The 15,804-nt window shown below is 40.1% G+C and overlaps 1 protein-coding gene across 1 annotated transcript in view; it reads left to right on the top strand.

The window, feature by feature from the left end:
* The window catches only part of dnah5 (dynein, axonemal, heavy chain 5), a 240,506-nt gene that overhangs the window by 81,808 nt on the left and 142,894 nt on the right, over positions 1-15,804 (top strand). Inside the window, exons 50-53 of the mRNA XM_061914766.1 lie at positions 2,149-2,390; positions 2,460-2,636; positions 7,284-7,488; positions 7,702-7,844. Of these exons, the coding sequence (XP_061770750.1) occupies positions 2,149-2,390; positions 2,460-2,636; positions 7,284-7,488; positions 7,702-7,844 (767 nt within the window). The remainder of the gene's footprint in view (positions 1-2,148; positions 2,391-2,459; positions 2,637-7,283; positions 7,489-7,701; positions 7,845-15,804) is intronic.

Below are 15,804 nucleotides of genomic sequence, written 5' to 3'. Positions count from 1 at the left end.
GCCCTTGAGTTACTTTGGTGTAATAACACCTATACTTGATACTTGTTTTCTTTTTCTCTGTATATAATTGTTGCAAACAGTAAATATCTGGTAGTTTTTCCAAAAGTGTTTTGTTTGTGTTCTTTTTTTTGAGGTCATAGATTGCAATGCCTTAAAGTTGACACTTCTACTATTTGCTCATAATTAATACAGGTTTTGACACACCTGTTTTGTATGTGTCTATTTAAAAATATAAACTTTTCACCAAGCAAAGCTTTTATCTGCAATGAATTGTATCAAACCGTGTCAAATTGTAATGTTTTAAAAATACTTTTTTGTGAATCTTATTGTAACCCATCTATCAATATTCATATATATATATATTTATATATATATATATATATATATATATATATATATATATATATATATATATATATATATATATATATATACACATATATATAATATATATATATATATATATATATATATATATATATACACATATATATATATATATTATACATATATATATATACATATATGTCTTGATTGGATTATCCAGAGAATAGTGCTCGATACCGTGGTAGAGCGCAATATGTAGGTGTGGGAAAAAAAATCACAAGACTACTTCATCTCTACAGATCTGTTTCATGAGGGGTTCCCTCAATCATCAGGAGATTTTTTTTCTCCTGATGATTGAGGGAATATATACATATATATATATATGTATATATATATATATATATATATATATATATATATATATATATATATATATATATATGTGTGTGTGTATACAGTACAGGCCAGAAGTTTGGACACACCTTCTTCTCATTTAATGCATTTTCTTTATTTTCATGACTATTTTGCATTGTAGATTGTCACTGAAGGCATCACAACTATGAATGAAAACAGGTGAAGTTATGTACTTAACAAAAAAAGGTGAAATTACTGAAAACATGTTTTGTATTCTAGTTTCTTCAAAATAGCCAAACATCTAACCATTTTCTACCGCTTGTCCCGTTTGGGGTCGTGGGGGTGCTGTAGCCTATCTCAGCTGCCATCGGGCGGAAGGCGGAGTAAACCTTGGACAAGTTGCCATCTCATCACAGGGCCAACACAGATAGACAGACAACATTCACACTCACATTCACACACTAGGGCCAATTTAGTGTTGCCAATCAACCTATCCCCAGGTGCATGTCTTTGGAAGTGGGAGGAAGCCGGAGTACCCGGAAGGAACCCACTCAGCCACAGGGAGAACATGCAAACTCCACACAGAAAGATCCCGATCCCGGGATTGAACTCAGGACTACTCAATACCCTTCGTATTGTGAGGCACATGCACTAATCCCTGTCCCACCATGCTACCCAAAATAGCCACCCATTGCTCATATTACTGCTTTGCACACTCTTCGCATTCTCTCAATGACCTTCAAGCACACCTGTGAAGTGGAAAACCATTCCAGGGAACTACCTCTTGAAGCTCATTGAGAGAATCCCACGAGTGTGCAAAAAAGTAATCTGATCAATGAGTGGCTATTTTGAAGAATATACATGTACATAAACATATGTATAAACTTAATAACTAATATTGTACGGTATTAAGAGTATGGAAAGTTCAATACCTTCTTTACTTCCATGACAACCAAATTAAAGTTTGGTAATCAATCAGAAATATCAAGCAGCTAAAATGTACAACAACATGGATAAGTGTGGAAAGAGGTTTTTTTTTTGCCTGTTTCCCCCATGTAATTTTGAATCATGTGTCTTGCGTGAACGTTGTTTATAATATCTACAAAGTGTGACCACGCGTGTTGACTTTGTGTGTTAGTTTACTTGCGCTTGTTTGAATGGGGGCATATATAAAATGCTGTGTTGTGTACATGCCAAAGTGCAATTCATGGTCATTAACCTGAATTATACCAGATCTTTGCAAGATGGCACAAACGTTGCGAGCAATTGTACTGTCAGATATTTAAAAAATCAAGTTGGTGACATCCAAAGGGGCAGATTTCTTAACTAACTTGTGAGGTCTTGCGGGCCAAATAACATTCCTGTTCTTAGCAGAAAATGCATTCGTCGTCACAACCTATTGAACCTACTTACGATTTTGCAGTACCTTTAATCTTATTCAAACAAAGTAAATATGTTTTCATTCAGGAGAACACATTTGGATTGTCCTGGATGGACCAGTTGATGCAATCTGGATAGAGAACCTGAACTCAGTTTTGGATGACAACAAAACGCTTACTCTGGCAAACGGAGACCGCATACCTATGGCCCCCAACTGTAAAGTAGTGTTTGAGCCACATAACATTGACAACGCCTCTCCAGCCACTGTCTCACGCAATGGCATGGTCTTCATGAGCTCCTCTGTGCTTAACTGGAGCCCCATATTGGAGGTAAGTAAAGGAAATTATATATTTGCTGTTAAACAATACCATATACTGTACATTGTCGGACTTTTTCAGGGCTGGTTGAAGAAACGCTCCTCCGAAGAGGCTGCAGTGCTGAGAGTTCTCTTTTCTTCTTCCTTTCCTGAACTTTACCGCTTCTGTGTTCAGTCACTTGAGTTCAAAATGGACCTACTTGAGGCCTTTGTTATCATGCAGTGCATCAACATGCTGCAAGGACTCATACCACCGAAGGTACGATTTTGATTTCTCTCGATTCACCAATCTTTAGATACAATCTATTCAACGTTTCAACGTTGCAATTGTATGCCTATATTCAAAATGTTGAAGCAATGGGAATAACGTTTTGTTTTCAGGGGAAAAGAGAAGTGCAATGCCACTCTATTGTGTGATCAAATCACAGATTTTCCAATGTTCATTGAACTATCAATCAATCAATCAATGTTCGTTTATATAGCCCTAAATCACTAGTGTCTCAAAGGGCTGCACAAACCACAACACAAACCACTACGGCATCCTCGGTAGGCCCACATAAGGGCAAGGAAAACTCACACCCAGTGGGACGTCGATGACAATGAGGACTATGAGAACCTTGGAGAGGACCACATATGTGGGCAACCCCCCCAACCTCCCACCCCACCCCCCCTAGGGGACCGAAGGCAATGGATGTCGAGCGTGTCTAACATGATACTGTGAAAAGTTCAGTCCATAGTGGATCCAACACAGCCCCGAGAGTCCAGTCCAAAGCGGATCCAACACAGCAGCGAGAGTCCCGTCCACAGCGGAGCCAGCAGGAAACCATCCCAAGCGGAGGCGGATCAGCAGCGCAGAGATGTCCCCAGCCGATACACAGGCGAGCGGTCCATCCTGGGTCCCGACTCTGGACAGCCAGAACTTCACCCATGGATATCGGACCGGACCCCCTTCACAAGGGAGAGTGGGACAGAGGAGAAAAAGAAAAAAAACTGCAGATCAACTGGTCCAAAAAGGGAGTCTATTAGAAGGCTAGAGTATACAAATGAGCTTTAAAATGAGCCTACTGAGGTGGCCTCTCGAACTGTTACAGGGAGGGCATTCCAGAGTACTGGAGCCGAACGGAAAACGTTCTATAGCTCGCAGACTTTTTTTGGGCTCCGGGATTCACTAATAAGCCGGAGTCTTTTGAAGGTAGATTTTTTGCCGGGACATATGGTACAATACAATCGGTAAGAACTTTATCCACGACATGGCCTAATAGGAACCAACTGTTCGGAGTGGTCATTGGGGAATATTATTACAAGCTGTAGGCGTGGCCTAAACCGAAGTAGGCGTACTTTATATCCCGCTGCCTTTTTTTTAGTTTTTGTTTTGTTTTGTAGTTCACGCGTTTTAATGATTTACACTTAAAGTTAAAGTCCCCACGATACTCACACACACACTAGGTGTGTTGAAATTATCATCTGCATTTGACCCATCCCCATGTTCACCCTCTGGGAGGTGAGAGGAGCAGTGAGCAGCAGCGGTAGCCGCGCTTGGGAATCATTTGGTGATTTTGACCCCCAATTCAAACCCTGGATGCTGAGTGTCAAACAGGGAGACAATGGGTCCCATTTTTATAGTCTTTGGTATGACTCGGCTGGGGTTTGAACTTACGACCTTCCATTGTCAAGGCGAACACTATAACCGCAAGGCCACTGAGCATGTCTAAAAGGTAGAAATATGGGCAGAAATCGTGTTTTTTTTTATAAAATAGTTAAGCAATGTGTCCACTATCTTTTTTGTATTCTAGATTTCCCACTGGGGGTGGGCAATATCGCACATCTCGGTATCGATACCGATCTGATCTGATACCGGCCAGTATCGCCGATACGGATACCGGAAGTGTCGTCATCTGATGGGGGGGGGGAGGGGGCTTCGGGGTATCGATACTTTTGAAAAACAAATTTGTACTTTTGCCTTTATTAATTGATTACGATAGTAATATAACACAGGACAACGATTTAAGTCCAAAAATAAAATATTTATTATAAAAGTAATATCAATAGCAATAAAGTAATGCAAATAAGGTGCAAACAACTACTGAACCTGGCTTGTCGCCTCAAAACACGCAAACACTTAAGGTAAATAACAAAACTCTAGTTATTGAACAAAGTTATAAACATGAACACAAAACAAAATAACTGACAAATTCAAATAAAAAAGTAATAGTATCAATTACAATAAAGTAAGTAGTGAGAATAAGGTGAAAACAAATACTGAACTTGGCTAGTCGCCTCACAACACACAAGAACTTAAGTAAAAAAGAAAACACTAGTTATTAAACAGTTGTAAAAATGAACACAAAACAAAAGAACTGAAAAATTCTTATCGTTATTTTGGTGCAATAAAATACTTTACAGTTTACAACCAAGACATTAAGTCGCACTGGAAACGCACGAGTGTGTGTGTGCGTGTCCGAGTGAAAACTCGGAGCAAATTATACTGATGTGTGTGCACGAACGCACCAAGCGTCATGTTAATTGTATTTATTTTATTTTATTTTGGGTTGAAGATGAATTTTTAAAGTGTTTTTAAATCTCGTTCGCGACCCATCACTAGGGAGGAGGGTGGAGTGGTGAGGAGCGCTGCGCTGCTTTCACATTTTTTTTTAAATCGGAGTGATTCGCCTAATTTGGTGAAGTATCGATACCATCACGCCAGTATCGATACCGATACTCACCAAGTATCGATACTATCGATGCTTGGTATCGATACGCCTAGCCCTATTCCCCACACCATATCACACAGTGAGTGGGTTTAATCAAAATGTTTTTTATATACAAACACGGAACGTGATGAGTGAATTTGGATTTACAATTGATATCACAATCATCAACAATTTACTGTAAGGTAAGCCAAGCATGGTCCGCATCATAAGATGTGGAACTTGCTAAGGTGACGTAGCATGTTAAATTCCCTAAAATATGCCGAGGAATCTTACTTATTTCAAAAGTAAGATTAAGGTTAAGGTTTTTAACTTTTGATTTTTCTCAAACTTGTATTAACTTTGTTTATCCTTAAAAGTGAATTTGATTGCAAATAAATGTTCCAACCAAGCAAGTAATATGTTTGTTGCAAGAAAAGAACAACGCCCTCAAGTTAACCGCAAAACAGAAGCTTTCGTGATTATATGTTGAGTGTTCCCGGTAAAGTTGAGCGAGGTGCAGAAGTCCAAGAGGGCAAGGCAAGCTCGGAGATCCAGGGACAGATAGAACGTCAGGGGTAAGAACGAGATGTCAAAGTTTGTGTCCAGACGGGAGGTCCAGATCCAAAAGGGCAGCCGGGGAACCAGAGGGAATACGGGGAGACGAGACACGCTTCTCGTAACCAGGGAAGGGAGGAATGTTGCTGGAACGACATGGGAACACGGGACAAATGAACACGGAGGACAAAACCCGGAGAGAGAGAGAAAGAGAGAGCGAGAGAGTGAGCATAGAGCTATACGTGTCGGCTTACTGTACGGGAACAGGTAGCTACATTCCGGCCCGGAACGCAGGTTTGCTCTAGCTTAAGAAGCCCAGGGAGCTCATCAGCGACAGGTGTGTAGAGTGCTGATTGATTGCAGCTGTGCATCGGCGCAGCTGCTGCAGGAGTGGTGCATACAAGTGCACGCTCGGAGGTGCGCTCAGCAGAGCCCACAGATGAATGAGCATTGGAATGCGTCCGGGCCGTGAAACTCCTGTGTTTATTTGTCCATGACATTTGGGCCTCAACAAAATTGGATTAGGCACTGGACTGAAACATTGTGACATTAACACTTTGTTTGAGGAGACAAGAATAACAAGGATGAAATATTATTTTCATTTAATAGTTTTTTTTGATGCAGCGCCATACCTAATGTTGTGTCTGACAAATCTTTGTACTGTTTATGACGTTTTTCTTTGAACGCTATGAAAAAAACCCAGTAGTGATGTTATTTTTCATGATTAATATTTGACATACTACATTTATTAACTATAAATTCTGACTATTTTGGATGGTTGTAATTGCAATCTGGGAACACCTTCACAAATCAACAGCTTAATAATAATAATAATAATAACTTAAATATATATCGCGCTTTTCTAGATACTCAAAGCGCTCACAGAGGAGTGGGACTCATCATTCATTCACACCTGGTGGTGGTAAGCTACATCAGTAACCACAGCTGCCCTGGGGTAGACTGACTATAAATTCTGACAATTTTTGATGGTTTTAATCGCAATCTGGGAACGTCTTCACAAATCAACAGCTTGCAGACTGACTAAAAAAATAGTAGATATAAATGGAACTTTGGAGCAAAATTCACGCACAATGTATACTGAGCATAGCCAATAATCTAGACAACTAGGAAGTGTGTTAAATATAGTTTTAGGATCATCATAGGTATCCTTTAAGTTTTATGGAGTAATTTATTAAAGCAAATAAATCCTCCAATAACCCACTGGGATGCAATATATTTTTAAAAGCCCCTGAAATGAGCAGGATAGGGGTCCCTTTTGTGCGTTTTAATACAAATTTGGCATTTAGCAATGTGTTCTTAAGAACATTACGCTGACTAGTTAAACACTGGAGTTGAAATACCATATCCTCATCTCATCTTAATCAAGATCAAACATATTCCTTTCTTATGCTGTTAAGGTGGGAAACACATTTGTTTCAATACAAGTGGTACACAAGACGGGGTTGGACTAGTCAACTGTTATTATTGATTGCAAAGTAGACTGGAGTAACAATGGCAAATGCAGAAATGGAATTCTTCTCATTAGTCCTTCATTAACATTCTTAAGTAGATCTTAAATCAATTCATATTGTTGCTTTAATGACAAAAAATGTTAAGTTAGATCCTTGTAATTTGTGTGATGATGACTGTTCTTTTTATAGGAACAGTCCGTGGACTTGTCTCGAGAGCACTTGGAGCGCCTCTTTGTGTTCGCTCTAATGTGGAGTGCAGGAGCTGTTCTAGAACTGGATAACCGGAACAAAATGGAAATGTGGCTGAGGCATAATAGCAGTATATGTCTGAACTTACCGGACGTCTGTCCCAACAGCGAGGAAACAATGTTCGATTACTATGTCACAGCAGACGGTAGGCATAAACATGTTGAAAAAACAGAGGATGTCATTATCAGAGACAGTTTAACAGGAATAATTAATTTGCTTTTAAGTGCAGATGTACATTTGCCCAGCCATGTATTAAGAAAAGCAGATATTTTGCCTATTTAATATGTATTTTTCCAATGTATATTTTTATAAGTATTTGAGGTAATGAGTAAATGTACATGCATTCATCTTTTACCAGGTCATTGGGTCCACTGGAGCACGAGAGTGGAGGAATATGTTTATCCTTCGGAAATAACCCCAGAGTACAGCTCCATCTTGGTACCCAATGTGGACAATGTTCGAACTGATTTCCTGATACAAACCATCGCCAAGCAGGGAAAGGTGATATTTAAAATTACAGTATATTATATGTATATTATATTTTTAGAGCAGTGTCCCGATCTGATATTTATATTTGGAAAAAAACAAGTTTTGGGTTGATATCAGGCTGCATCTAAAATATTTTTATGCATGCCATTGATCTCTAAATAATTTGACTTGATCAAGACTTCTCTAACATTCCACATTACAAAATAAAAATGATTAAAGTATGAACTATGATTTGTGATTTTATTTTTTATTTAATATCGGTAAAAGCCAATAGTCAAGGCCTTAATATCGGGATCCTATCCGAAGAGAAAAAATTGGGATACCTTTGATTTATAGAAAATATTTTTAGACGGATTATTAGTGTAGTCAGAAGTTTGTATAGTACAGAACTATAAAATAGTATACGCTGTCAGGTTAACTGCATCTATGGCGTGGAATGCTGTATATTTTATGTGCAAAAATATTCGGATTAGCATTAAAGGGAAATGGTAAAGGGAATGGTGCTCTCCCTTAGCGACTATAATATTTCTTGTGATAAGGTTTTCCCCCCAAAAAACATGCAAGTCTCTATTCCATTCATTTAAAAGCACATTTGTGAGGTCAAAGGTCTGTTCTTGTTCATCCCTAAAGTATTTGACAGGGTTGAGGTTCTTCAGTTTTTTCAAACCAAACTCACCCAGTAATGCCTTCACTTCATGTATTAGAGCAGTGGTCTCAACGTTCTCAAGGTCAAGGACCCCTAAACTGATGGAGAGTTGGGACGCCCTACTTATATATTTTCTAAAAATGCGGGTAATAATTCAAACTAGTCCCAAAGTTACCTTGTTAACCTGCAGTTTCTGATATGAAGGGTAGTCTTAGCTCTCTTAAAAAACTATACATGTTTCCATTCCAAATACTAAAATGTAAACTAGCTGCTAGCTGAGAATGGGCTCTTGGCCAACCAGGGAGAACCTGAGAGAGCCTCACGATTGGCCCAGCAGGTATAAGGACTGGTCCTCCTCGTTGGAATAACAGGTGACTCAAGAGCTCCTGTGTGATGCCTAATAGATAGATAGATAAATAAATAGATGGATGGATAGTACTTTATTGATTCATTCAGGAGAGTTCCTTCAGGAAAATTAAAAAGTGTTCATTGCTGACTGAAAGTCTTCTGCCTTCAGTAATCTGCTCACTACGGAGTATTCGATCAATTTTAATGTGCATTTAAAAACATTTAATTGTGTGTATAGGGGATATATATATATATATATATATATATATATATATATATATATATATATATATATATATATACATATATATATATATATATACATATACATACATATATATATATATATATATATATGTATATATATATACATATATATATATATATATATATATATATATATATATATATATATATATATATATATATATATATATATATATATATATATATATATATATATAGGCTTCACGGTGGGAGAGGGGTTAGTGCGTCTGCCTCACAATACGAAGTTCCTGCAGTCCTGGGTTCAGATCCAGGCTCGGGATCTTTCTGTGTGGAGTTTGCATGTCCTTCCCGTGAATGCGTGGGTTCCCTCCGGGTACTCCGGCTTCCTCCCACCTCCAAAGACATGCACCTGGGGATAGGTTGATTGGCAACACTAAATTGGCCCTAGTGTGTGAATGTGAGTGCGAATGTTGTCTGTCTATCTGTGTTGGCCCTGCGATGAGGTGGCAACTTGTCCAGGGTGTACCCCGCCTTCTGCCCGATTGTAGCTGAGATAGGCGCCAGCGCCCCCCGCGACCCCAAAAGGGAATAAGCGGTAGGAAATGGATGGATGGATATATATATATATATATATATATATATATATATATATATATATATATCTATATATATATTTAAAAGTCTATAATATATTATATGTCACAATGACAAAAATAGAGACTCATGTTTCAAGTAAAATTGGACCTTATTGGGTCTGTGAAAAAGCCTATCAAGTATACAACTTGTAATAGGTAGTCTTGCAAGTCCCTTTAATCTCTTCACTATACGAAGTTAAAAAGCTTTATTGACCCATCTTGTGCACGTTCCCAATCAATAACATATCTGCTTGCTGCTATGCTAAAAGGCCTGATTTAAATAGTGTTGTCAATACTGTCTGTGAAAGCCTTTTAAATGTACCCGGCATGGAATTTATTTGGGGTCCTCTTTGTGTCCGCTTATGTGCATCAGTCTCATTAATAATTTGTGTAGAACCGGTGCAGTTTGTTTGTTTTAGAGCAGGGGTCACCAACCTTTTTGAAACAAAGAGCTACTTCTTGGGTACTGATTAATGCGAAGGGCTACCAGTTTGATACACACTTAAATAAATTGCCAGAAATAGCCAATTTGCTCAATTTACCTTTAATAAATAAATCTATATATATAAAAAAATGGATATTTATCTCCGTCATTCCGGCATACATTTTTTTTTCCTTTTACGGAAGGTTTTTTGTAGATAATAAATGATGAAAAAAACACTTAATTGAACGGTTTAAAAGAGGAGAAAACACGAAAAAAAAAATTTGAAACATAGTTTATCTTCAAAAACGAATAGAAAAACTAGCTAATTCGAATCTTTTTGAGAGAAAAAAAAAGAATTTATGGAACATCATTAGTATTTTTTCCTGATTAAGATTAATTTTAGAATTTTGATGACATGTTTTAAATAGGTTAAAATCCAATCTGCACTTTGTTGAATATATAACAAATTGGACAAAGCTATATTTCTAACAAAGACAAATCATTATTTCTTGTAGATTTTCCAGAACAAAAATTGTAAAAGAAATTCAAAATACTTTGAAATAAGATTTAAATTTGATTCTATAGATTTTCTAAATTTGCCAGACATTTTTTTTGGAATTTTAATCATAATAAGTTTGAAGAAATATTTCACAAATATTCTTTGTCGAAAAAAACAGAAGCTACAATGAAGAATTAAATTAAAATGTATTTAATATTCTTTACAATAAATTAAAAAAAAATACTTGAACATTGATTTAAATTGTCAGGAAAGAAGAGGAAGGAATTTAAAAGGTAAGTTTGCAAATACATCAAAGATGCTATTATAATCCATTTCTAATGGATAAAGCTTTGTCCTGGACAAGAGGTCATCAGGTGGTCCCAAACGTTCACAGAGTGTTTCGACCCTTAACCACAACACTCTCCGGTTGGTGGGTCAGCAGTGATTGGCCAGATCACTGCTCCTCTCATCCAGGCTTCCAGCTATTGTCCTCTCTTTTATGCCAGAGCCAACAGGAGGCTCTCTCCGCCGCTTCTCCCAGCCTACGAACGGCTGTTTTTCTCAAGTGACCTCTCAATCCAACCTTTGTCATCATATTCCACACAGATTGCGCAGGGAATCCTCGACAACCAACTTCCACTGTCATCAGCCATGCTGTCCACCCCTTGTCCCGGCAGTCCTGGACAAGTTGTTGGTACTTTGTTTTCTTCCTCTCTGCCGCTTCCTCACATCCCTCTTCCCACGGGACAGTAAGCTCCACCAGGATGATTTTCTTTCCCTCTGGGGACCACAAAACTATGTCTGGTCTCAGAGTGGTGGACAGTACTGCCTCTGGGAAGAGGTGCTTCCTCCCCAGGTCGACCTTCATCTCCCATCCCTGGGCCAACTGCAAGAGGTTTTGGTTGGCTTGGCCTTGGACAACTAGTCTATGACCCTCTTTCACGAAGGTGATGGTGCTCAGCAATGGTTTTGTTTTGGCTGGGTGTTTCTTTCTCCTCTCTTGCTCCAAGATGTCTGCGAGTATTGCCAACACCTTGTCATGGCGCCACCTGTATCTTCCCTGGGTCAATGACAGAATGTGCGCCATAGTTCCTTTACCGCCACACAACCTGCACAGCGGGTCCTCCCTCATTCCCCACCTATGCAAGTTGACTGGGGTCGGCAGGGTGTCATATACTACTCGAAGCAGGAATGAGATACGAAACGGCTCCAGCCTCCACAGTTCACTCCACGTCACGTTCCTCTTTGGAAGGTTCCCCCTTGTCCAGGCACCTTGGGTTGCGAGCTCGATGGCTTTAGCTCTTCTTCCTTCTTCCTCAAGGTTTCGGACTTCATCCTGAATCAAGGTCCTCCTTTCCCTGGGAGTGGACTTGGACCACTGCTGGAAATGTGATGTTCCTAGACCCTGTCTTCCAGTGCAGAGGCTTCCGATGGTATCTTTGGTCCTGAGAGATGATTCTGGCTGGGCAATAGCAGTGCTAGCGGCCCACTTCCTGCCAGATCTTGTTCTTATTCCAGCTTCCCTGATCAGCCGATCTTGGGAGTCCCTATACGTCAGGGAAAGTCTGCATTTTGCGACTTTAAACTCCTCCAGAACTGAAGACAGGGGGAGCTGGAGCTGGCCCGACCTTATGTAGAGCCTCGTAGATGTAAAGCTCGGGGATATCCCCAACCATTTCCGAAGGTGCTTGTTGAACTTCCTCTCCAACCCTTCAACTGTTGTTATCGCCACTTCGTACACGGTGAGAAGCCACATAAGTCTTTGGAGTAAGCCATGGTGGTAGATCCAGCACTTGTATTTCCCAGGCAGACCAGACTTGTCAATCCTTTTCAACCATTCTTCAACCTGATTTTCGGTGCTGGAGATGCTGTTTTTATCCGTCATGGAATCATCATACCACTTTCCAAGGCATTTAATAGGGTTCCCTTGGATGTTTGGGATTGCTTCCCCCTGAACAAGCAGCTTGAACTTTCCCGTTGTTTTTCCCTTTTGGATCACCAGACACCTTGATTTCTTGGGCTTGAAGATCATCTTTGCCCAAGTAGCCATACGATCCAGTTCCGCCAGGACCCATCTCGCCTGCACGTGAGTTGGTGTTATCACGGTAAGATCATCCATGAATGCCCTGATTGCTGGTTGTTGACTTCCTGCTGCAGTCTTTGGTCCTCTTGACTTTATGATCGCTGCAGAGATGATCAGGTTCATTCCCATGACAAACAAGATGGGGGAGATGGTGCACCCTCAATCAATCAATCAATGTTTATTTATATAGCCCCAAATCACAAATGTCTCAAAGGACTGCACAAATCATTACGACTACAACATCCTCGGAAGAACCCACAAAAGGGCAAGGAAAACTCACACCCAGTGGGCAGGGAGAATTCACATTCAGTGGGACGCCAGTGACAATGCTGACTATGAGAAACCTTGGAGAGGACCTCAGATGTGGGCAACCCCCCCCCCCCCTCTAGGGGACCGAAAGCAATGGATGTCGAGCGGGTCTAACATGATACTGTGAAAGTTCAATCCATAGTGGCTCCAAGACAGCAGTGAGAGTCCCGTCCACAGGAAACTCTCTCAAGCGGATCAGCAGCGTAGAGATGTCCCCAACCGATACAGGCGAGCGGTCCATCCTGGGTCCCGACGAGCGGTCCATCCTGGGTCTCGACTCTGGACAGTCAGTACTTCATCCATGGTCATCGGACCGGACCCCCTCCACAAGGGAGGGGGGGACATAGGAGAAAGAAAAGAAGCGGCAGATCAACTGGTGTAAAAAGGAGGTCTATTTAAAGGCTAGAGTATACAGATGAGTTTTAAGATGAGACTTAAATGCTTCTACTGAGGTAGCATCTCGAACTGTTACCGGGAGGGCATTCCAGAGTACTGGAGCCCGAACGGAAAACGCTCTATAGCCCGCAGACTTTTTTTGAGCTCTAGGAATCACTAATAAGCCGGAGTCTTTTGAACGCAGATTTCTTGCCGGGACATACGGTACAATACAATCGGCAAGATAGGCTGGAGCTAGACCGTGTAGTATTTTATACGTAAGTAGTAAAACCTTAAAGTCACATCTTAAGTGCACAGGAAGCCAGTGCAGGTGAGCCAGTACAGGCGTAATATGATCAAACTTTCTTGTTCTTGTCAAAAGTCTAGCAGCCGCATTTTGTACCAACTGTAATCTTTTAATGCTAGACATGGGGAGACCCGAAAATAATACGTTACAGTAATCGAGACGAGACGTAACAAACGCATGGATAATGATCTCGGCGTCTTTAGTGGACAAAATGGAGCGAATTTTAGCGATATTACGGAGATGAAAGAAGGCCGTTTTAGTAACGCTTTTAATGTGTGACTCAAAGGAGAGAGTTGGGTCGAAGATAATACCCAGATTTTTTACAGAGTCACCTTGTTTTATTATTTGGTTGTCAAATGTTAAAGTTGTATTATTAAATAGAGGTCGGTGTCTAGCAGGACCGATAATCAGCATTTCCGTTTTTTTGGCATTAAGTTGCAAAAAGTTAGCGGACATCCATTGTTTAATTTCATTAAGACACGCTTCCAACTGACTACAGTCCGGCGTGTTGGTCAGCTTTAGGGGCATGTAAAGTTGGGTGTCATCAGCATAACAGTGAAAGCTAATACCGTATTTGCGTATGATGTCACCTAGCGGCAGCATGTAGATGCTGAAGAGTACAGGGCCAAGGACCGAAACCTGGGGAACTCCACACGTTACCTTAACATAGTCCGAGGTCACACTGTTATAGGAGACGCACTGCATCCTATCAGTAAGATAAGAGTTAAACCATGACAGGGCTGAGTCTGACATACCAATTCGTATTTTGATACGCTCTAATAAAATATTATGATCGACAGTATCGAAAGCAGCGCTAAGATCGAGGAGCAGCAACATAGATGACGTATCAGAGTCCATCGTTAGCAATAGATCATTAGTCAGTTTTGCGAGGGCTGTCTCAGTCGAGTGATTTGCCCTGAAACCGGATTGAAAGGTTTCACATAGATTGTTAAACGCTAAGTGCTCATTTAGCTGCTCTGCAACAATTTTTTCGAGGATTTTCGAAATAAAGGGAAGGTGAGACACCGGTCGGTAGTTTACCATGAGGTCAGGATCGAGGTTAGGTCTTTTAAGGAGAGGATGAATAACCGCTTTTTTGAATGCAACGGGAACAGTGCCCGAGGAAAGTGATAAGTTTATAATATTTAGCACTGATGGACCTAATAATACAAAAAGCTCCTTGATAAGTTTCCCAGGAAGTGGGTCAAGTAAACATGTTGTTTGTTTTATTCCATTTACACGTTGTAACAATCCTTCTAATGTTATTTCATCAAAACGAGAGAAACTATTTTGGATATTTGCAGTATCCGCCGTATATACAATCGTATCTGTGTTACTATAACCCCGTTGTAGCTGGGACGCATTGTCTTTAATATCCTTTCTAATAAGTTCAATTTTCTTATTAAAGAACTTCATAAAGTCATCTGCCGAATGGGTGGAGCTACTGGAAGGAGTCCCTTGTTGGGTTAGCGATGCTACTGTACTAAACAAAAATTTTGGATCGTTTTTATTAATGCGGATGAGATTTGAGTAATAATTAGTTTTAGCTAAGGTAAGCATGCGTTTATAAGTTATTAAACTATCACTCCATGCTTGATGGTGCACCTCAAGTTTAGTCGTGCGCCATTTGCGTTCCAGCTTTCTACATAATAATTTCTGAGCTCTAGTTTCTTCAGTAAACCATGGCGTACGCCTTTTTGGAGCCTTTTTTAACTTCAGCGGTGCTATACTATCAATGGTTTCGCGCAGGGCGTTGTTAAAGTTGTTAGTGAGGTTATCAATAGAGCCCACATACTTTGGGAACGGTGCCATTACCGAGGGCAGTAGGTCCGCAAGAGTCGTCGTTGTGGCAGCATTAATGTTGCGGCTGCTATAGCAGTTATTATTATTATTAGCTTGCCGAACATGAGTCTGAACTTCGAATTTTATAAGGTAATGATCGGACATTACTTTAGTATACGGGAGTATCATAACTTTGGAGACGGTGATACCTCTGACAAGCACTAGGTCTATCGTATTACCGCTGCGATGCGTCGGTTCATTTATTATTTGTGTAAGACCACAGCTATCAATTATAGTCTGGAGCGCCACGCACGGTGGGTCCAATGGGGTATTCAT

This window comes from Nerophis ophidion, linkage group LG11 (assembly GCF_033978795.1).
Source record: "Nerophis ophidion isolate RoL-2023_Sa linkage group LG11, RoL_Noph_v1.0, whole genome shotgun sequence".
Classification (NCBI taxonomy): Eukaryota; Metazoa; Chordata; class Actinopteri; order Syngnathiformes; family Syngnathidae; genus Nerophis; species Nerophis ophidion.
This window is presented reverse-complemented; position numbering and strand designations above follow the sequence as displayed.